Source organism: Acinonyx jubatus, chromosome D4, assembly GCF_027475565.1.
Source record: "Acinonyx jubatus isolate Ajub_Pintada_27869175 chromosome D4, VMU_Ajub_asm_v1.0, whole genome shotgun sequence".
Classification (NCBI taxonomy): domain Eukaryota; kingdom Metazoa; phylum Chordata; class Mammalia; order Carnivora; family Felidae; genus Acinonyx; species Acinonyx jubatus.
This window is the reverse complement of record NC_069391.1, coordinates 61,017,375-61,040,560: the sequence shown is the minus strand read 5'-3', so window position 1 is coordinate 61,040,560 and position 23,186 is coordinate 61,017,375. Positions and strand designations below refer to the sequence as shown.

Below are 23,186 nucleotides of genomic sequence, written 5' to 3'. Positions count from 1 at the left end.
ACCTACCCTCCCCTCCCTCCCACCCCCCCATCAACCCTCAGTTTGTTCTCAGTTTTAAAGAGTCTCTTATGCTTTGGCTCTCTCTCCCACTCTAACCTCTTTTTTTTCTTTTTTTTCCTTCCCCTCCCCCATGGGTGTCTGTTAAGTTTCTCAGGATCCACATATGAGTGAACACATATGGTATATGTCTTTCTCTGTATGGCTTATTTCACTTAGCATAACACTCTCCAGTTCCATCCATGTTGCTACAAAGGGCCATATTTCATTCTTTCTCATTGCCACGTAGTACTCCATTGTGTGTATAAACCACAATTTCTTTACCCATTCATCAGTTGATGGACATTTAGGCTTTTTCCACAATTTGGCTATTGTTGAGAGTGCTGCTATAAACATTGGGGTACAAGTGCCCCTATGTGTCAGTACTCCTGTATCCCTGGGGTAAATTCCTAGCAGTGCTACTGCTGGGTCATAGCGTAGATCTATTTTTAATTTTTTGAGGAACCTCCACACTGTTTTCCAGAGTGGCTGCACCAGTTTGCATTCCCACCAACAGTGCAAGAGGGTTCCTGTTTCTCCACATCCTCTCCAGCATCTATAGTCTCCTGATTTGTTCATTTTGGCCATTCTGACTGGAGTGAGGTGATATCTGAGTGTGGTGTTGATTTGTATTTCCCTGATGAGGAGCGATGTTGAGCATCTTTTCATGTGCCTGTTGGCTTAGATGCATATAGTTTTAAGCAATATATTCATTTGGCTTATTTTGACCTTAATAGAAATAGTATCACTTTATGTAGTCTTTGAGACATTTTTTTAACCAACAATAGGCTTCCCAGGATTATTCGTATTATTTGTGAATAATTTTCGGTGCTGTATAATATTCTATTTGGTGAATATATATTTGATTTTTTATTATTTTGCCAGGGGAAATTTTCTGTTTCTTTTTAAAATAATAGATATTTCTGGGTGATACAGGTGAAGGGCATTAGAGTACACTTAACATGATGAACACTGAGTAATGCATGGAATTGTTGAATCACTATATTGTATACCTGTAACCAATATACTGCCTGTTAGCCCTACTGGAATTAAAATTTAAAAATATAAATAAATATTGCTGTTGTGAGCACATTTCTGTGCATGGTTCCTAGTGCATATGTATAAAAGTTTCCCTAAAGCAGTTACCTTGGAATGGAAGTGCTAGCTCGTGGAGTGTTCAACATTATCACATACTGTTGACTTGTTTTTCAAGAAATTTGTACCAATTTACATTCCTCCAGCAGTGTATCATCATTTTTAAGAAAGCTTCGTTGAGGTATAATTTGTATATTACAAAATTTGCCTATTTTAAGTGTAGAATTCAATGATTTTTGTGTAACCAGCACCTTGAGTCCAGTCTTAGAGCATTTCTGTTGGCTCCAAAAGCATCCTCATGCTGACATAAATTCTCTTCAACATTTAATTTTGTTCATCTTACTTATTGTCAATCTTTTTCCGATAAAATATCTCATATGGGAATTTGCATTTCTTTGAATACAAGTGACATACAATAGCTTTTCATGTCTTTGTTGGCATTTATGATTCCTCCATTGTGAAACATCCACTGCCTATTTTTCTGTTAGACTGTTTGACTTTTTCTGATAATTTGAGTTTTTTTTTTAATGTATTCTGGAAAACAAAATTATGCCAGTTATATTTGTTGAATTATTTGCTTCATTTGTGACTTACTCCTTTATATTTTTGTTTCTTTTGTTTTCAGTGTCTTTTTTTTTTTTTTTGTGATAATGATGAATTTAAATCCTAGCCCCTGAAGCTATCCAAGGTTATACTTTATCAAGTTCATGGGACTGTTGTACACATTAAATAAAGTGAAGTTAGGGGTGCTTCAATGGCTCAGTTTGTTGGGTGCCCGATTTTGGCTCAGGTCATGATCTTATGGTTTGTGGGTTTAAGCCCCACATCAGGCCCTGTGCTGACAGCTCAGAGCCTGGAGTCTGCTTCAGATTCTGTGTCTCCCTCTCTTCTCTGCCCCTCCCCTGCTTGTGCTCTATCTCCCAAAAATAAATAAATGTTACAAAAATTTAAAAGAATACTAAAACAGGTCTTGCAATTTATGAATTAAAAACAATTTATTATTAAAAAAAGTGAAGTTGCACAATACCACTTAGTATGGAACATACTTTTGAATTGTTTACACATAAGCTGAAGAATTAAAAACAAAATTAGAAGCTACTCAGTTACACTAATTGTCATTTAAGTGTTGTGCACTTAATACTTGATATAGCAGTCAGTCTAGTAAGGGATGTTAAAAGTAAGTTCATATCTTCATCCTGTTGTACCCCATGGTGAAGGTTTCTTGAGTAGGTATGTGACTAGCCAAAGGTACAGGACCAGAGGGCAAATAAAGTTCTACCACAGTTTCTGTAATTTTCACTGATTTTTTTCTTCATCAGAGAATGAAAAGCAAGAGTGAAATACTTCTTTTTACATATATACAAGGTATGTTGTGAAAACATATTTGTTTACAAACATAAAAATACTTGGTAACTGTTTTGATAAGAAAATATAATGAATATTTTATATTACACCAAAAAATGTGTTTAGTTTTTTTGAATTCCTTATCCAGAAACACTTGAAAAGGAAGAAGACAAATTATTTATCTTTACTCTCACATGGCTGTGAAGAATTAAAAATGAAGAACATTGAAATAAGTCCAGAATAACCTCAAATATTTGGCCACATAGACTATTATAATCTTCAAAAGTAGGTGTAATAGTGAAGGCTTTATAAGTGGTTTTCAATCCATAAATACAGTAGGCATTTTGGTATTTTGGCCATTTGGAAAATAAAAGCTGCAGCATCAGTAAAGGTCTGAGATGTCCCAGTTTTGTGGATTCAATTCAGTGTATTTATTTATTTTTTAAAAAGTTTATTTATTTAGAGAGCATGTGTGTGCAAGTTGGGGAGGGGCAGAGAGAGACACACACACACACACACAGAATCCCAAGCACGTTCTGCACTGTCAGCGCAGAGCCTGATGTGGGGCTTGAACTCACCAACCATAAGATCGTGACTTGAGCTGAAGTTGGGCTCTTAACCAACTGAGCCACCCAGGTGCCCCTCAATTCAGTGTATTTAAAGTTAATTGAAGTTGATATCAAAAATTTTAGAGATAGGTTTATTTACAGTGTCTTTTAGTGAACAAAGATTTTAATGTAATTGATTTTACATCAATTTACATGTACTGCACCGTGTGTTTAATGTCTTAAATTTTATCTTCTGGTTAACTACCTCTCTTGTTTAACCATTTCATTGAGTTTTTAGTTTAGTAATGACGTATTTCATTTCTGGAAGTCTACCCCTTCCTCCCAGATCTGACTCGCCATTCCAAATAGTTTATTTTATGAGCTTATCTTTGTGATTCCATATTTTATTTTTTTAAATATTTCATGTTCTTTAGTGTCTCTCTGGTAATTCTAATGTCAACTACCTTTGGTGGGGGCTGGTTCTAAATGCTTTGTCAGTTGTTTTTGCTAGCTTTTTCCAGTGTTGCCTTGCTTCCCTGTGTGTATAGAGATCTTTGGTTGTATGCTTTGACTTGATCTTAATTTGTGAAAAATTTATAGATCTAAATGGAGATTGCTTTTCTCCCAAGAGGATTGGGGTTGCTTCTGTGTGGAACCAAAGACACATTAACCTCAAACCCTTAATGGTCCACACTCAATTCAGGAGTCCAAAGCTCTCTGCAATCTTTTATTTGACTGGACATTTCTCTCTTTTTTTTCTCTGCCCTCCTTCTCATATTCATAATTACCTTTTTATAAGGTGAACAGCCTGCCTTTTTTTTATGGTACTTTTGTTGCAGAATTTTAATTTATTTGTTTATCTTTTAAAAAATTTATTTGTTTAAATTCAAGTAAGTTAACTACAGTGTACTATTGGTTTCAGGAGTAGATCCCAGTGATTCATCACTTATATATAACGCCCAGCACTGTACCAACTAGTACCCTCCTTAATGTCCTTCACCCATTTAGCCTATCCACCTACACACTTCCCTTCCAGCAACCTCAGTTTGTTTTCTGTATTTAAGAGTCTCTTATAGTTTTCCTCCCTCTCTGTTTTTATTTTATTTTTCCTTCCCTTCTTCTATGTTCATCTATTCTGTTTCTTAATTTCCATATCTGAGTGAAATCATATGATACTTGTCTTTCTGTGACTGACTTATTTCACTTAGCATAATACACTCTAGTTCCATCCACGTTGTTGCACATGGCACCAGAAATTCTTTTGGGTCACTGAGTAATATTCCATTGCATATATATGTATATATACCACATCTTCTTTAGCTATTCATCAGTCGATGGACATTTGGGCTCTTTCCATACTTTGGCTATTGTTGAAAGTGTTGCTATAAACACTGGGGTGCATGTGTCCCTTTGAAACAGCATTTTTGTGTCCTTTGGATAAGCATCTAAGTAGTGCAATTGCTGTGTTATGGGGTAGTTCTAGTTTTAATTTTTTGAGGAACCTCCATAGTGTTTTCCAGAGTGACTGCACCAGTTTGCATTCCCACCAACAGTGCCAAAGGGTTCCCCTTACTCTGCATCCTTACCAACATCTGTTGTTTCCTGTTGTTAATACTAACCATTCTGACAGGTGTGAAGTGGTATATCATTGTGGTTTTGGTTTGTGTTTCCTTGATGAGGAGTCATGTTGAGCATCTTTTCCTGTGTGTTTTAGCCATCTGGATGTCTTCTTTGGATAAGTGTCTGTTCATATCTTCTGCCCATTTCTTCAATGGGTTGTGTTTTAGTTGTTGAGTTTGTTTCGAAACTTGTTCTACATTGGTTATTGTCTAGACTTTTATTTTTATGTATGTATGTATGTATGTATGTATGTATGTATGTTTATTTTTGAGAGAGAGAGAGACAGAGCATGAGCAGCGGAGGGGCAGAGGGAGAGGGTGACACAGAATCCGAAGCAGGCTTCAGGCTCTGAATGGTCAGCACAGAGTCCAGTGTGGGGCTCACCTCAGCAAGTGCACTCCTTAATCCCCATCACCTATTTTGCTCATCCCCCACCAGTCTTCCCCCTGGTAACCGTCAATTTGTTCTCTATAATTAAGGGTCGGTTTCTTGGTTTGCCTCTCTCTCTCCTTTTATTCCCCTTTCCTCGTTTATTTCTTTTTAAAAAAAATTTTAATGTTTATTTAGTTTTGAGAGAGAGAGAGAGAGAGAGACAGACAGACAGACAGATTGTGAGCTGGGAAGGGGCAGAGAGAGGGAGACACAGGATCTGAAGCAAATTCCAGGCTCTGAGCTGTCAGCACAGAGCCTGATGCGGGGCTTGAACTCACAAGCTGCGAGATCATGACCTGAGCCAAAGTTGGATGCTCAACTGACTGAGCCACCCAGGCGCCCATTTGTTTTATTTCTTAAATTCCATATATGAGTGAAATCATATGGTATTTGTCTTCTCTGCCTGACTTATTTTGCTTAGCATAATACTTTCTAGCTTCTTCCATGTCCTTGCAAATGGCACGATTTCATTCTTTTTCATGGCCAGGTAATATTCCATTATATATATATATGTATATATATATATATATATATATATATATATATATACACACATACACACACACACACACATACATATTATATATATATATACATATATACATACCACGTCTTCTTTTTTTAACTTTTTAAAAAATTTTATTTATTTATTTTGAGAGAGAGAGAGAGAGCCAGCAGGGGAGGGCAGAGAGAGAGACAGAGGGTCCGAAGCAGGCTCTACACTGACTGATACGGGACTTGGACTCACGAACCGTGAGATCATGACCTGAGTCAAAGTTGGATACTCAACCGACTGAGCCACCCAGGCACCCCATATATCATGTCTTCTTTATACACTCATTATTCGATGGGCACTTGGGCTGTTTCCGTAATTTAGCTATTATTGATAATGCTGTTATAAACATGGGGGTGCATGTATCCCTTTGAATTAGTATTTTTGTATTCTTTGGGTAAATACCTAGCAGTGTAATTGCTGGATCATAGGGTAGTTCTATTTTAACTTTTTGAGGAAAGGGGGTCTGTTTTAAAACTAATAAGTTTAGGGGCACCTGGGTGGCTCAGTTGGTAAAGTGTCCAACGCTTGATTTAGGCTCAGGTCATGATCTCATGGTTCGTAAGGAGATTGAGTCCTGTATTGGGCTCTGCTCTGGTAGCACAGAGCCTGCTTGGGATTCTTTCTCTCCTTCTCTCTACTCCTTCCCCACTCTCTCTCAAACTTAAAAAAATTAAAACGAATAAGTTTAGAGATGTGAGACGTTTTTATGGAAAGGAAGAAACAAAAAGAGCTATAGTGTCACACACTGTAATTAATTTTAAAGCAGAATGAATTTCATTTGGGTGTAATTTATTTTTATTGTGTAAAGATCTGAAGGAAATCCTCAGTCTGTTTTAAAATGTGGACCATGAGCTTTCATTTTAGTTATGGAAAGGTACAGTTTTCACTCATTACTGTGTAAAATGGATTGAAGTTTGAATTCTTTAAAGCACTAACCAAGTTTTATTTTTCTTTCCCCATGTGCATTACCTTTGAAACTTCAAGGGCTTGTTAAAGCCATATAAATTAGTGGCAGTAATTTACATTAGCGTATCTCTAAGTTCCTGGTGAATTAGTGGAGATTGGTGCCTGGTCTTTTGTTAGGTGTTGGCCGGACTGTGATAGGGTCATTAAAAGGGATGGTAAAAGCCTAATGAGGAAGAGCATACTCTTTTAAAAAATGCTTAAAATTTAGTATTTTTATTTAATTGGTTTAAGTAAAAATATCTAAAAAAAAAAATATCTCACTGTAATGTCCTATGAGAAACAGTATGTAATAATACTGAGTTATAAAAATGGGACCAGCTCCGCTATTTCTCAAGGGATTGATTACAAAGAATTATGATTCACTAGACAGACAATACATCTACTACTGAGGAGACTGACTGGACTAATTTTCAAACAAGGAGGCCTGTTAAATTATTGAGTATCTTGCTTCCAACTGTAAAATGAGGGTGTTTTGCCTCTGTTTTGCTAGCATGGGGATTATCCCAGTGCATTTTAGGTCTCTGCATTAATAAAATAATTACCAAGTACCTGTACAGTGTCAGAACTTGGTACTAGTTTTTTGGTAGATGTCAGATATAAAGAAAATGTTATTTTTCCTTTTATCAAAACTTGTTTACTAATTTTTAAAATACATTTTGCATACATTGCTTTGTTCTTAATAATTTGATGAGGGATGTTATTAGGTGTAAAAGATGTCCTCAGTTCTGCAGTTGGTAGACTTTGAGAGAGGGGATTTAAATAGGTGCTAGCTATGTCAGCTCTTGCAAAGACCAAGAGCACAACATCCAGTTATAACTCAATGACGTTTCTGTGTCAGAATACCGTAATTTGATTTCTCTGTATTTTTATTTAAAAAATTTTTTTAATGTTTTTATTTATTTTTGAGAGGGAGAAACAGAGCACGAGTGGGGGAGGGGCAGAGAGAGAGGGAGACACAGAATCCGAAGCAGGCTTCAGGCTCTGAGCTGTCAGCACAGAGCCCGTTGAGGGGCTTGAACTCGTGAACTGTGAGATCATGACCTGAGCTGAAGTTGGATGCTTAACCAACTGAGCCACCCAGGTGCTGTATTTTTTTTTTAATAACCTCATTTGAATCAGGGGCAGACCTGAAAACATTAGAATCTTTAATAATTCTTTCAGTATTTTCTCAGTCTTATAGCTTCTAGGTGGTGATTCTTATTTTTTTAATAGTTGGGTTTTTGAATAGAATGATATTTTCCCCTTATAATTCTTACATTTCAGAAATTTTTGTTGGTCATTGTGAATCCAGCTTAGAGTGGGGCATATGCCACTGAAACTCAGGAGAAAGATTGGGGGCTCATAATATTGTTTGGAAAGTAGCCCCATTGGGATAACATTGAAGGTGTTGAGGATAATGGCAGGAGATGGGGGGTAGGGAGAGAAACATGTGGTTGGATATTGACAATTTTGAGGACAGAATATAGAGTGATGGCAATGAAGATGTGGAAAGCCCTAAATGAGAGAGTGCCAGGTTAATGATTTAGGACTAATTTTGGAGAACAAGGGCTTTATGGTGAATTATTTCAAAAAACATGACAGACACAGGGTAAGAAGACAAACGGAGCAGGAGAGGGCCCAGGAAGCTGACTGGATGGGGTGATTGGAGTGGAGGGAGTGGGGATCTGACAGGAAATGTCTGCCCCAGTGGAGGTCAAGTGAATGACAAATATTGCTCAAGCACCTGCAGAACATTGTGTGGAGAGCTTTTTTTGAGGGGGATGGAATCTCAGAAGAGGCATTTGTCTATGAACTTGGGCTGGTGTTCAGACTTTCTGCTAAGACTCATTAGCTGTAAGCTTTGAATAGTTGGGCAAATTCTGACCTGTTATTGTTTGTATCTAGGGTCTTTCTGAAGACTGCTTTTATAGTAAATGAGTTCTGTTACCACTCTCACAAGTAAAACAGGCTTGCATTTTAAGCCTTACTAGTGTTTGTGTCGGATGGCTGTACCCATGGGTGGGAATAATGGGAGCTTTATATGTTTGCCTGTCCTGAATTTTAGCTCCTTGGATATTTGTTGAGGAGGCTGAGAGAAGGGGATGATATATTGTATTTTAAGATGATCAGAACTGGAAGCATAGAGTTTAGAAATGATGGCTCAGGAGTCAGATTTAGGTTTATCTTTGCCACCTACTACTAGCTAGGAGTATTAGTTTTTCCATTTGTTCATTTGGGTATAATGTTACCTATTTTACAGGATTGTTTTGAATAGGTATAGTGTGTATGTATGTGCAGTATAATGGGGTAGAGTATGGCACAACAACTTATGTAAATGACAGACTAGATGTTCTCCTTGTCTAAATCTGGACTCTTAAGTGTTTCAGCAGAGCCTGTCTTTGGTGGTGGTTAGTTCAGTCAATAGTAGAGAACACAAATTGGAGAAGGAATTTTGAAGCAGTAAGATTTATTTTTAGTCTCCATTATACCAGTTACTCTTAATATTTTAATACGCTCTTTAATTGAAATGATATGACTTTTTATTTTAGCAAAATAAATTAGGTTTCAGCATCGTGGTAACCTTGGCCTTACCTAGAAGAAAGTGCTGCAAACATGTTATTTGCCCACTAATGGAAAGAACCAGTAGTGAATTTCACAGAACTTTTTTTTTTTCTTAATCACTTATCTCCTTGTTGTTTTGGAGGCTTGCCAGTAAGATATACTACAGAATAGTGGAGGTGTTCATTTCGTAGGTTCTAAGAAATAATAAGTGTTATTCCCAAAGGCTTTGTGTCCTTTAGACCATTCAGTACTCTGAGTAACTCTGGGAAGTGCTGCAGCTCTCATGTTTTCTCGAAGACAGATGGAAATTCAGGAAATCTCAGTGATTTTTACCTTGGTCAGTGGCAGAGCTGGGGCCATAATCTGGGTCTTCTCTCAGCACGCTTTCTCTACCTTTTTCCTCTCAGACCTGCATGTCGAGGGATGTCAAGGGATTCAGCCTTAGTTATTTCTGAAAGATAATGTCAGAAATAAAGATAAGAATTCCCCAAATGTAGGAATTTCAGAGAAATAGTTTGTTTGTAAATTCGCAAGCTCATTCAGTTTAAAATGATTTCTATAATATGTTGCTCATTTATTACTTCAGATTCATTGCCTCAGTAATGACTTTCAAATAGGAATCTATTATTAGAGTGATTGGGCTGAGGTCTGATTGGACTAGAGTTAAGAGGCTGCATCACTATAAATAGAGTGAGATAAAACATTTTATAGAATTTGATTTAATTTTTATGAAGTCTCATAAATTAGAACCTAGGATTTTCTCTAAAAGGATACTAGTTTTGACCAATTTCCAAATAGCAGACTTCCCACTGTGGAGTTTTAAGCTGTAGATAGAGTGGCTGCTTAGGGAAATTTGGGAATTAAATTATTTCCCTTGGGACTTTTAATTATGTTACCTGAGGCAGAGCTTCATTAACTGCTGCATCAATAATTTTGCTAACCCAAAGCTTGAGGAAGTAAGATTAGTACACTGATTAGAGAATCATCTAGAGACCATATTAAAACAGAACAACCCTGAAAGTTTTTAGTGGATAAGGGAGATCTGTGTGGTCATTGGCATCGTTATTGGAGAAGGCCTTACTGTTATACAGAAATGCATTTAATGCCCCTCTTTAATAGCATCATAAGGAGATTGAAATGGATTTACAAGCATTGCAGTTTCCTCATGATTTCATAGGAATGATCCCAATATCTGATGTTTATGTGTGGTTATGAGAAAGGCATATAGTAAAAATACATAGTTTGTAAAGATTTTAAGCAGTTGTGAGTTATAATTGAATAATTGGTAAGTTCTAAGAAAACTAGAATCTTTTCCTATCACCAAAACTCTGGTATCAGTGATTCTATCCTTTTCTCTGTATCATCACCATTATTGCTATAAAACTATATTATTCCAGCAGTTTTACTAAAGTCTGGATAAGGATTTTTTTTATTATTCTGTATTTAAAATTTCCCATCGACATAAGAAGTTAATATTTATGCAGCCACTCTGGAAAACAGTGTGCAGGTTTCTCAAAAAATTAAAAATAGATCTACCCTATGACCCAGCAATAGCACTGCTAGGAATTTACCCAAGGGATACAGGAGTACTGATGCATAGGGGCACTTGTACCCCAAGGTTTATAGCAGCACTGTCAACAGTAGCCAAATTATGCAAAGAGCCTAAATGTCCATCAACTGATGAATGGATAAAGAAATTGTGGTTTATATACACAATGGAGTACTACCTGGCCATGAGAAAGAATGAAATATGGCCTTTTGTAACAACGTGGATGGAACTGGAGAGTGTGATGCTAAGCGAAATAAATCATACAGAGAAAGACAGATATCATATGTTTTCACTCTTATGTGGATCCTGAGAAACTTAACAGAAGACCATGGGGGAGGGGAAGGGGGAAAAAAAAGTTAGAGAGGGAGGGAGCCAAACCATAAGAGACTCTTAAAACCTGAGAATAAACTGAGGGTTGATGGGGGGTAGGAGGGAAGGGAGGGTGGGTGATGGGCATTGAGGAGGGCAGCTGTTGGTATGAGCACTGGGTGTCGTATGGAAACCAATTTGACAATAAATTTTATATAGAAAGAATAATATTTAGTTGGAGGAGCAGTAAAAGCACAATGATCTGTGGTTTAGAAGTGCTAAGAATTTTTCCCATAATTATAGTGGAATTTTTAGGAAATAATGTATCACATGCTAAAGTTGAAATGCATAGGGATGAGAGTGGGAAGGCAGAAGATATATTTTACTATTAGTATCTTGAGATGATGTCTGATGTTGAATATGACTTCTAAGCTAATGTACAAATAAATAATTTAAAAAGAAAAAACTACCCCCACCCTCAAAGAAAAGGTGTGCCAAAAATGGAAAGCACACTTCAGATCATAGTCTTTGAAGCAATGATTTTTTGCTAACAACAACTGAGGGGTGGAGCCTTAACTTATACTTCCATTTGGAGTCAGGAATTTTATTGGTATACTTTCATACTAATGTTCATATAGAACCATATTATGCTAGTAGTAATCTTTGATCTTTAATAATTGATATATACATACATATATTACCTGAATAATGATTGCTTTATTTTTCATTTCTCAGTGAATTTAAGTGTACAGTATGATAATTTTGGCACATGACAGTTTGATTAATAAATGCTATTTTTATTAGTTTATTAACATTTGATTTTTTTTCCTCTTTCTCCTGGTTCCAGGGTGTGGATGAATGGAACATAGCTCGCCTAAATACGGTCTTGGATGTGGTTGAGGAAGAGTGCGGTATTTCTATTGAGGGTGTAAACACCCCTTATCTCTATTTTGGCATGTGGAAAACCACATTCGCGTGGCACACCGAGGATATGGACCTCTACAGCATTAATTATCTCCACTTTGGAGAGCCCAAGTCTTGGCAAGTTTCATGTTTAATATTCATTTGCTTAGGAGTTTTGAAATTTGGGTAATATGAACCTACTGAAGAGGATTTTTTCGTTTTATCTGGTGAATTCAGATTTATATGAGGTGAAATTTTTTGAGTGTAATAATTGATTATTTTCCACTCTGCCCATGGTTTTACTCAAAACCATAAAGCTAGTGGTGACTTGTGTATCTAAAGTGGCTTGCATACCATTTTGTGGGCCATGGGTTGATAGATACTGTAGTCTTGAAGAATTTGTTAGGCATTGTTACTTTTTTGAGCATTTGTTAGAAGGTATGCAGGAAATAGTTAAGAGTGAAAGTTGACCTCATGGATGTGGAGTATCTGGTAATCTTAATGATCTTCTGGTCCAGCCTTTTCTAAATAAATGACTAGTTTAGGAGAGGAGGGATGAATTCAGGAAGCCTATCATCACTCTTTGGGTGATGGGCATGGGGAAAAGAATGCCATTGTTAATACGTGTTCTTAACTAGCAGTTTCCTGTGTTTGTGAGCCTCTTTCCTCATATTTCTGAGTAACGACTTACAGATGTACTGCTTTGTAAAATACATCATGTAGTGCGCACATATGTAATCGTTAGTTTGTCAGTCACCCTGGCTAATTTCATGTTTTGAACTTGTTTTTGTGGGTTTTAGTCTTAGGGGAGTTTAAGCATCAATTCTATTTTCTGTAATACATGGACATGCAGGAAAACACAGAAGCATACAAAGCGTCACCTTGACCAACCCAGGGAAGATAATGTTTCTGATGGATGTGAACATGATAGGATGCTCTTCAGGTGTTCGTGTCAGCCCAGTAGCTTTCTTGCCTCCAAGTTAAAGATAATGGTCTGTTTTCAAGTTCTCCTGCTGATTAAGTATTGAGATGCAGTTATTTGGGGATAATCTCCACACCCATTTTGCCATTATTACTTGTCTTTGAGGTTTTATCATTTGGTGAGATGTGAAGTTGTAAGCTTTCTCCAAAAAACTCAAATATAGCAAAAATTGCTAATGATCAAAAATGGCATTTAATTGGAAGGCAAGTTTTAGGTGGAAGAGGAAAATTCTTAGGACATACAAGAAAAATTCAGACAGTTCTGATTTGTTGTGTTCTGATTTGTTGTTAAGGAGTCCCTTAACTCCACAACAAAAGTTAGGGGAAAGGCTGTTTAACTTTTTTTTTCTTAATAGGAAATTTATTATCAAATTGGTTTCCATACAACAGCCAGTGCTCATCCCAACAGCTGCCCTCCTCAATGCCCATCATCCACCTTCCGTTTCCTCCCACCCCCCATCAACCCTCAGTTTATTCTCAGGTTTTAAGAGTCTCTTATGGTTTGGCTCCCTCCCTCTCTAACTTTTTTTTCCCCTTCCCCTCCCCCATGGTCTTCTGTTAAGTTTCTCAGGATCCACATAAGAGTGAAACCATATGGTATCTGTCTTTCTCTGTATGACTTACTTTACTTAGCATAACACTCTCCAGTTCCATCCACATTGCTATAAAAGGCCATATTTCATTCTTTCTCAGGGCCACGTAGTATTCCATTGTATACATAAACCAGAACTTCTTTATCCATTCATCAGTTGATGGACATTTAGGCTCTTTCCATAATTTGGCTATTGTAGAAAGTGCTGCTATAAACATTGGGGTACAAGTGCCCCTATGCATCAGTACTCCTGTATCCCTTGGGTAAATTCCTAGCAGTGCTATTGCTGGGTCATAGGGTAGATCTATTTTTAATTTTTTGAGAAACCTGCACACTGTTTTCCAGAGCGGCTGCACCGGTTTGCATTCCCAGCAACAGTACAAGAAGGTTCCCGTTTCTCCACATCCTCTCCAGCATCTATAGTCTCCTGATTTGTTCATTTTGGCAACTCTGTCTGGCATGAGGTGGTATCTCAGTGTGGTTTTGATTTGTATTTCCCTGATGAGGAGTGATGTTGAGCATCTTTTCATGTGCCTGTTGGCCATCTGGATGTCTTCTTTAGAGAAGTGTCTATTCATGTTTTCTGCCCATTTCTTCACTGGATTATTTGTTTTTCGGGTGTGGAGTTTGGTGAGTTCTTTATAGATTTTGGATACTAGCCCTTTGTCTGATATGTCATTTGCAAATATCTTTTCCCATTCCGTTGGTTGCCTTTTAGTTTTGTTGATCGTTTCCTTTGCAGTGCAGAAGCTTTTTATCTTCATAAGTTCCCAATAGTTCGCTTTTGCTTTTAATCCCCTTGCCTTTGGAGATGTGTCAAGTAAGAAATTGCTGTGGCTGAGGCCAGAGAGGTTTTCTCCTGCTTTCTCCTCTAGGGTTTTGATGGTTTCCTGCCTCACATTCAGGTCCTTTATCCATTTTGAGTTTATTTCTGTGAATGGTGTAAGAAAGTGGTCTAGTTTCATCCTTCTGCATGTTGCTGTTCAGTTCTCCCAGTACCATTTGTTAAAGAGACTTTTTTCCATTGGATATTCTTTCCTGCTTTGTCAGAGATTACTTGGCCATACTTTTGTGGGTCCAATTCTGGAGTCTCTATTCTATACCATTGGTCTATGTGTCTGTTTTTGTGCCAATACCATGCTGTCTTGATGATTACAACTTTGTAGTAAAGGCTAAAGTCTGGGATTGTGATGCCTCCTGCTTTGGTTTTCTTCTTCAATATTACTTTGGCTATTCAGGGTCTTTTGTGGTTCCATATGGATTTTATGATTGCTTGTTCTAGTTGCGAGAAGAATGCTCGTGCAATTTTGATTGGGATTGCATTGAATGTGTAGATTGCTTTGGGTAGTATTGACATTTTAACAATATTTATTCCAATCCATGAGCACGGGATGTTTTTCCATTTCTTTGTATCTTCTTCAATTTCCTTCATAAACTTTCTATAGTTTTCAGCATACAGACCTTTTACATCTTTGGTTAGGTTTATTCCTAGGCATTTTATGCTTCTTGGTGCAATTGTGAATGGGATCAGTTTCTCTATTTGTCTTTCTGTTGCTTCATTATTAGTGTATAAGAATGCAACTGATTTCTGTACATTGATTTTGTATCCTGTGACTTTGCTGAATTCATGTGTAAGTTCTAGCAGACTTTTTGGTGGAGTCTATTGGGTTTCCAAGTATAATATCATGTCACCTGCAAAAGTGAAAGCTTGACCTCATCTTTGCCAATTCTGATGCCTTTGCTTTCCTTTTGTTGTCTGATTGCTGATGCTAGACCTTCCAACACTGTTAAACAACAGCGGTGTGAGTGGACATCCCTGTCCTGTTTCTGATCTCAGGGGGAAAGCTCTCAGTTTTTCCCCATTGAGGATGATATTAGCTGTGGGCTTTTCATAAATGGCTTTTATGATGTTTAAATATCTTCCTTCTATCCCGATTTTCTCGAGGGTTTTTATTAAGAAAGGATGCTGAATTTTGTCAAATGCTCTTTCTGCATCAGTTGACAAGATCATACGGTTTTTATCTTTCTTTTATTAATGTGATGTATCACATTGATTGATTTGCAAATATTGAACCAGCCCTGCATCCCAGGAATGAATCCCACTTGATCATGGTGAATAATTCTTCTTATATGCTGTTGAATTCAATTTGCTAGTATCTTATTGAGAATTTTTGCATCCATATTCATCAGGGATATTGGCCTGTAGTTCTCTTTTTTTGCTGGGTCTCTGTCTGGTTTGGGAATCAAAGTAATGCTGGCTTCATAGAATGAGGCTGGAAGTTTTCCTTCCCTTTCTATTTTTTGGAACAGCTTGAGAAGGATAGGTATTATCTCTGCTTTAAATGTCTGGTAGAATTCCCCAGGGAAGCCATCTGGTCCTGGACTCCTATTTGTTGGGAGATTTTTGATAACTGATTCAATTTCTTTGTTGGTTATGGATCTGTTCAAATTTTCTATTTCTTCCTGTTTGGGTTTTGAAAGTGTGTGGGTGCTTAGGAATTTGTCCATTTCTTCCAGGTTGTCCAGTTTGTTGGCATGTAATTTTTCATAGCATTCCCTGATAATTGCTTGTATTTCTGAGGGATTGGTTGTAATAATTCCATTTTCATTCATGATTTTACCTATTTGGGTCTTCTCCCTTTTCTTTTTGACAAGCCTGGCTAGAGGTTTATCAATTTTGTTTATTTTTTCAAAAAACCAACTCTTGGTTTCATTGATCTGCTCTACTGGTTTTTTACATTCTATATTGTTTATTTCTGCTCTGAATGTTATTAATTCTCTTCTTCTGCTGGGTTTGGGGTGTCTTTTCTCTTCTGCTTCTATTTCCTTTAGGTGTGCTGTTAGATTTTGTATTTGGGATTTTTCTTGTTTCTTGAGATAGGCCTGGACTGCAATGTATTTTCCTCTCAAGACTGCCTTTGCTGCATTCCAAAGCATTTGGATTGTTGTATTTTCATTTTCATTTGTTTCCATATATTTTTAAATTTCTTCTCTAATTGTCTGGTTGACCCATTTATTCTTTAGTAGGATGTTCTTTAACCTCCATGCTTTTGGAGATTTTCCAGACTTTGTCCTGTGGTTGATTTCAAGTTTCATGGCATGTGATCTGAAAGTGTTCATGGTATGATACTTATGAAGGGCTGTTTTGTGACCCAGTGTGTGATATATCTTGGAGAATGTTCCATGTGCACTCGAGAAGAAAGTATATTCTGTTATTTCAGGATGCAGAGTTATAAATATATCTGTCACATCCATCTCATCCAATGTATCATTCAGGGCCCTTATTTCTTTATTGATCCTGTGTCTAGATGATCTATCCATTGTTGTAAGTGGGGTATTAAAGTCCCCTGCAATTACCACATTCTTATCAATAAGGTTGCTTATGTTTGTGATTGTTTTATATATTTGGGGGCTCCCGTATTCAGCGCATAGACATTTATAATTGTTAGCTCTTCCTGATGGATAGATCCTGTAATATATAATGCCATTCTTCATCTCTTGTTACAGCCTTTAATTTAAAGTCAGTTTGTCTGATATGAGTATGGCTACTCCAGCTTTCTTTTGACTTCCAGTAGCATGATAGATAGTTCTCCATGCCCTCACTTTCAATCTGAAGGTGTCCTCAGATCTAAAATCAGTCTCTTGTAGACAGCAAATAGATGGGTCTTGTTTTTATCCATTCTGATACCCTATGTCTTTTGGTTGGAGCATTTAGTCCATTTAAATGCAGTGTTATCATTGAAAGATATGGGTTTAGAGTCATTGAGATGTCTGTAGGTTTCATGCTTGTAGTGGTGTCTCTGGTACTTTGTGGTCCTTGCAACATTTCACTCACAGAGTCCCCCTTAGGATCTCTTGTACGGCTGGTTTAGTGGTGATGAATTCCTTCAGTTTTTGTTTGTTTGGGAAAACCTTTATCTCTCCTTCTATTCTGAATGACGGACTTGCTGGATGAAGGATTCTTGGCTGCTTATTTTTTCTGTTCCTCACATTGATGATTTGCTGCCATTCCTTTCTGGCCTGCCAAGTTTCAGTAGATAAGTCTGCTACTACTCTTTTGTGTCTACCTTTGTAAGTTAGGTCCTGATTATCCCTAGCTGCTTTCAGGATTCTCTCTTCATCCTTGTATTTTGCCAATTTCACTATGATATGTCTTGCAGAAGATCGATTCAAGTTACGTCTCAAGGGAGTTCTCTGTGCCTCTTGGATTTCAATGCCTGTTTCCTTCCCCAGATCAGGGAAGTTCTAAGCTATGATTTGTTCAAATACACCTTCAGCCCCTTTCTCTCTCTCTTCTTCTTCTGGAATTCCTATGATACGGGTATTGTTCCGTTTGATTGCATCACTTAGTTCTCTAATTCTCCCGGATTTTTTTTTTATCTCTCTTTTTCTCAGCTTCCTCTTTTTCCATAATTTTATCGTCTAATTCACCTATTCTCTCCTCTGCCTCTTCAGTCCATGCTATGGCTACCTCCATTTTATTTTGCTCCTCATTTATAGCATTTTTAAGTGCCTCATGACTATTTTTTAGTCCCTTGATCTCTGTAGTAATAGATTCTCTGCTGTTCTCTATGCTTTTTTCAAGCCCAGCAGTTAATTTTATGACCATTATTCTAAATTCTTGTTCTGTTATATTGCTTAAATCAGTTTTGATGAATTCGTTAGCTGTTGCTACTTCCTGGAGTTTCTTTTGAGGAGAATTCTTCCATTTTGACGTTTTGGTTAGTCCCTGCAGTAACTCCAAACTGCAGGGCAGTTCCCCTGTGCTGTCCTGAGAAACTTGTGTTGGTGGGCAGGGTCACAGTCAGACCCCAATCCATGGCTGAGGCCACAGTCAGACTGGTGTGTACCTTATCTTCTCCTCTCCCAGGGGCAGGACTCACTGTGGAGTGGTGTGCCCCCTGTCTGGGCTGCTTGCACACTGCCAGGGTTGTGGTGCTGCTTCAATAGGATCTGGCCAAGGGCGTTTTAGATGGGGTGGATCTGAAAGGTGCACAGGGCCAGGAGGGGGTGGCTTACCTAGCTTTACCATGGGTGGTACCCTGCGGGAGGGGCCCTGCAGCACTGGGAGGGAGGTAGGCCCCTTTGGAGGGATGGATCCACAGAAGTATAGCATTGGGCATTTGCGCAGTGCAAGCCAGTTGGATGACAGGAACTGGTTCCCTTTGGAATTCCAGCTGGGGGATGGGAGAGGGAAATGGTGCTTGCCAGAGCCTTTGTTTCCCCACCAAGCTCTGTGTTTCTGGGGCTCAACAACTCTCTCTCCCGGCGTCGTCTCACCCTCTCTGCTCTCTGATAGCAGAGCTGTTGACTTTTAACATTCTAGATGTTAAGTCCCACTGGCTGTCAGAACTCATGGAATCTGGCTCCTCCGCTTTTGGAAACCAGACTTCAGGGGCTCTGCCTTGCCCTGCGGACTGCTCCTCCACTGCCCTGGCTCCCTCCTGCCAGTCCGTGTAGCACACACCACCTCTCCGCCCTTCCTACACTCTTCCGTGGGACTTTTGTCTACACTTGGCTCTGGAGAGTCTGTTCTGCTAGTCTTCTGGCTGTTTTCTGGGTTAAGCAGATGTGGGTGGAATCTAAGCGATCAGCAGGATGAGGTGAGCCCAGCATCCTTCTACGCCACCAACTTCTCCGGTTCATTTAACTTATTTTAAAGGTGTTTTATTTGCACATTTCATTTGATAAAGTCTTAGCATTCTGCTCTCTTAATGGAATAAATCAAAATCAAACAGTTTTAGCAGGTGGTCTAGGACCCAGAGAGGCTTTTGTGACAGAATGGTATGATGGGACTATTCATGACAGAGGTGTTTCCTCAGGGCTGGTTTTGAGCACATGCTTTAGATCCTGGGGGTTTCTGTCATATTTATTCAACACCACTGTAACGTCTCTTGGAATGTCATCCTTTAGTTCTTTGGGGACTTAGCTTTGAGAGACTTGGAGAGATATTTTAAGGAATCCATAGGCATTTGGGCTGTTTCTCAACTGCATAGTTACCTCTGTGCTCTTTGTGACATTCACTTTTAGTGTGAACCAAATTAAATGAAATGGATAAATTCAACATGTTGGTAAAATCTAATGTATAGGCAACTATGTACTATATATTTTCCTTAAAAATCTGAAAAGCTAGTAGCAAAACTTTTCTGGAAGTGTTTTAGAAATCAGTTAATGAGAATGCCTGGAAACAATAATTTGAGATTTTCCTATTAGAGGAGTTTAGATGATATCTCTGCTTTCTTACCAAGAAAGATGATCTCCCCACCCTGTCTGGGGAACAGGATTATATTATCTCCTAAAGATCATTTAGGGGAGAGTATTCTGATCAGGGAGAAGACTGATTCTAGAGTCTTGGGTCTTTGTGAAAGAATACCACTGTTCATGAGTGATAATAATTATGCCCATTTTCAAAGAATTTCTTTCTGCCAGCATCTATATTTTCTGTAGTTAATTACTCTATTAGTTATTATAGACTCCATTATATGCATTAATGGTAGATTTATAATATCACTATTATTTTTAACCTTGACTATTATTTATAATGATAAAATAATAAAACACAACAGTGAGTTATGACTGCTAATCTACATTCCATTTTCTAAGATAACTACTGTAGGAAAAGAATTATATAAATGACTCTAAGGCTATTTCCCGACAGATTTATGAAAGATTATATTAGTTCAGCATAAATAATTTTGAGGTAAATTCTATTATTAAAATTCATTTTAGTACTCATCATAATACATGTTAAATGAGTTTTGAATGATGGTAGAAACAGTACAAATTCATGTAAATATTGGGAGGTGGACAGTGTCTGTTGGCAGAACTTAGACTCAAGGGACCAGCAATCTGGGCTCTAGTCCTTATTCTGCTGGTAACATTTGTGGCTTCGGCCAAATAACTGTACTTCTTTGGAGCTCAGTTTACTCACCCACAAAATGACAAGGTTAATCATGATAATCTCTGATGCTCTAATTCTGTGATTTGTGATCAGAACCATGGGAATATTTCTACTTACTCTGTCTATAAAATGAGAAGATGAGGAGGTGACATCAGGTTCTCTATGTGCATGTGTGTACATGTGCTGGTTCCCTTCAGCTGTCTTCACCTTGTTGAGTCGAATGTGGGATGGTTGCCTTTACTTTTCTCCAGGGAATGCCCACACCTGTGCTTGACATCTCTGACCTGAGCAATGTGTCTTCCTTTTTCTAGCCTTATAGGCTGTTGTTGAACTTCAACTTCTACTACTACTAACTACTTTCACTACTTCTCCTCCTACCCCTCCTACTGCTGCTTCTCCTCCCCCCTCCTACTTCCGCCCCTCCTCCTCTCCCCCTCCCTGTTTCTACCCACCCCCCCTCCCCTGCTCTTCTTCCCACTTCTCTTCTTCCCATCCCCCTTCTCCCCCTCCCCCCCTCTTCCTTCTTCCTTTCTACCTGCAGGCATCAAGTTTTGGAAATGATTATTGTAAAACTGCCTAAGATTCCCTCCTTAATTCCATGTCTACAATGGTCTCTGCTGTCTTCTGCCTGTGTATCCCTTAGTTATTGCCTGAAGGCCTTCTGGACTGTGCGCTGCCCCTACCTTAGACACCTGTTTTTGTACGTTTAATGTGCTTCTGACTATCTCCTTGCCCTTTCCTGTGTCTGTCTTGAAGTTGGGGTCTGTGTCTATTTGCCTTTGAATCATCAGCACTTAACAAAGAGTCTAGCTATAGGACTGAGGCTCTGTGATTCTTGTTTGGATTAGGAGAGTGTTAAATTGTTTTGGAACAATCTGTTTAGGGACAGACAAGGAAATATATAGAACATTTTGTAAAGATTTTTTTTTTTTGTTTAAAATGTAACTGTTAAGAATACGCAGTTTCCTGAGATTTCTGAGTAGCTGCAGATATGCACAGCTCCAGATGGAAGCCCTGAGACATACTTTGCTGGACACTGAATGAACATGGAGCTATACTGAAGAGACTAGAGGAGGTGATGATTTATTTAAACATTTTTGGTGTAAAGGTTTAAGGGAGAAAGAATGTTTTAAATAAGCAGATAGAAAGCTGTTTTAGCAGTTAGTGGTAAAGTATTTATTTTCTTGGAATGAACATTGACTTTGGAGCCAGAAGACCTATTTTAAAATCTCAGTCTGTCACTTACCAGCTGAATAAGTTAGGGCAAATCGTGAGTTTCCTTAACTGCTGATCGGAGGCATGATTTATCCTCTGCCTCTATAGGGTTGCTAGGAGAGTTCAGGGATATACTTTGTAAAAGAGCTTTGTAAACTGTAAAGTACCATACAAATATTTTCACTTACTATTATTTTAATAACATTATGAAAATAAATCTTTTTTTTGTCATAGTAATGACTCAAAGCCATAACTTGGCATGATGTGTCTATATATAATACAGTAGGGGTTTCAAGGATAAATACAATATAATTCTTCCTTTCAAGTGTTATGTGTGATAATGTTAATTACTGGAGGATATAGAATTTAGATGGTACCTTGAATCCTTCTTCCGGAGACTGTCCAAACAGTGAATATGAGACTTTCAGATTTATTCAAGTATTTTTTTAAAAGAACAAAGAAGGTGGTGTTACATTGATCTATGCATGTTTAATATATATCTTCTCCATCAAAATGTGAGCTCCTAGAGAAGGGGACCCTGTTAGTTTTGTTCACTAACACATATCCCTTGCCTGGCACAATATCTGGCATGATTGTGGCACACAGTACTCATGTATCTGGCATGATTGTGGCATGATTGTGGCACACAGTACTCAATATTTGTTAAATAAACAGCTTTATGGATGAATTTCTTACTGAGATTTTTTTCTTTAAACACCTAATGCAGAACATTGCTTTAGGGATTGGATAGCCTGATAATATTCAATGATACATTGAATTAGCAACCCATGGTATTAATTCCTACTTATCCACTTGGTAAGTTTAGACTCATTAATATATTCTATTTTTAAATGTTAAGACTAATTGGATAATGGTGACAGCTGTATCCTTTTTGATGGTTTGTATAAAAAAAATACTCTTGGAATTAGTTTGTTTCTGGTTTTAATTACTATTCCTAGGGAAAATTGCCCTGTAAATAGGAAAAATAGACTTGCATAAATACTTTATCTAGTATTAATGAAATTAACTGCATAAGTTATCATTATTTTTAGGCATATGGATGCATAGTTTTTTTAAGGTATTATTAAAAAAGGTGTAAGAAATTGGAAATCTGCTTAAAAAGTATGGTGTTTATTTTGTACTTAGCTACTGATTATATTATTAGGAAGAAAAGGGTACAGTGATAAATGGTATAAAAAATTATTTGATCAAATGGATTATAGTTTACTTAAACCTGAGCCTGACTTCCAAATAAACACTATTGTACAGGCACACATACACATACTTGTGGTCCAAACATTGAGTCTTGTAGACGCCTGCTCAGCAGAGTTCCCTAAAAGAAGCATCTGTGAGATCTAGTGTTTGCAATTTTCAGAGCAAATCTCACTGTTTTCACTGAAGTAATGTGATGTAATGCCTTTTTACTAACTGATCCGTAAGTGTGCATTCTCATACAGGAACTCTGAACTTACATTAAGTACTCTTGGTATCCCTGGAAGACAGAGCAGGGGCTTGTAAATTCCTCCAGGATGCCTCTTATTGTTGGTACTTTCACTTAAAGTTATCATCGTCACCTACAAGAGCCAGAAAAATCCCTT

General features: G+C 37.8%; 1 protein-coding gene and 1 long non-coding RNA gene across 29 annotated transcripts in view; one reads left to right on the top strand and one right to left on the bottom strand.

Moving 5' to 3' along the window:
- The window catches only part of KDM4C (lysine demethylase 4C), a 425,929-nt gene that overhangs the window by 69,668 nt on the left and 333,075 nt on the right, over positions 1-23,186 (top strand). For 23 of the 27 annotated variants that reach the window (XR_008291191.1, XR_003416491.2, XM_027047047.2 and 20 more), the window contains one exon: positions 11,844-12,037. The exons of 2 other annotated variants lie outside the window; for them this stretch is intronic. Coding sequence is in view for 23 of the 25 variants with exons in the window: in XM_027047047.2 (XP_026902848.1) it covers positions 11,844-12,037 (194 nt within the window). In the remaining 2 variants the exon portion in view is untranslated. Of the gene's footprint in view, positions 1-2,450; positions 2,497-11,843; positions 12,038-23,186 lie in introns of those variants that run through there. 2 more of the 27 variants (XM_027047056.2, XM_053205121.1) reach the window with 2 other exon arrangements.
- Positions 1-23,186, bottom strand: part of LOC113595864 (uncharacterized) — a 67,696-nt gene that overhangs the window by 13,284 nt on the left and 31,226 nt on the right. For both annotated transcript variants that reach the window (XR_003416493.2, XR_003416494.2), the window contains exons 3-4: positions 23,061-23,162; positions 9,472-9,589 (exon numbers count right to left, since the gene is read on the bottom strand). This is a non-coding gene — a long non-coding RNA (uncharacterized LOC113595864). The remainder of the gene's footprint in view (positions 1-9,471; positions 9,590-23,060; positions 23,163-23,186) is intronic.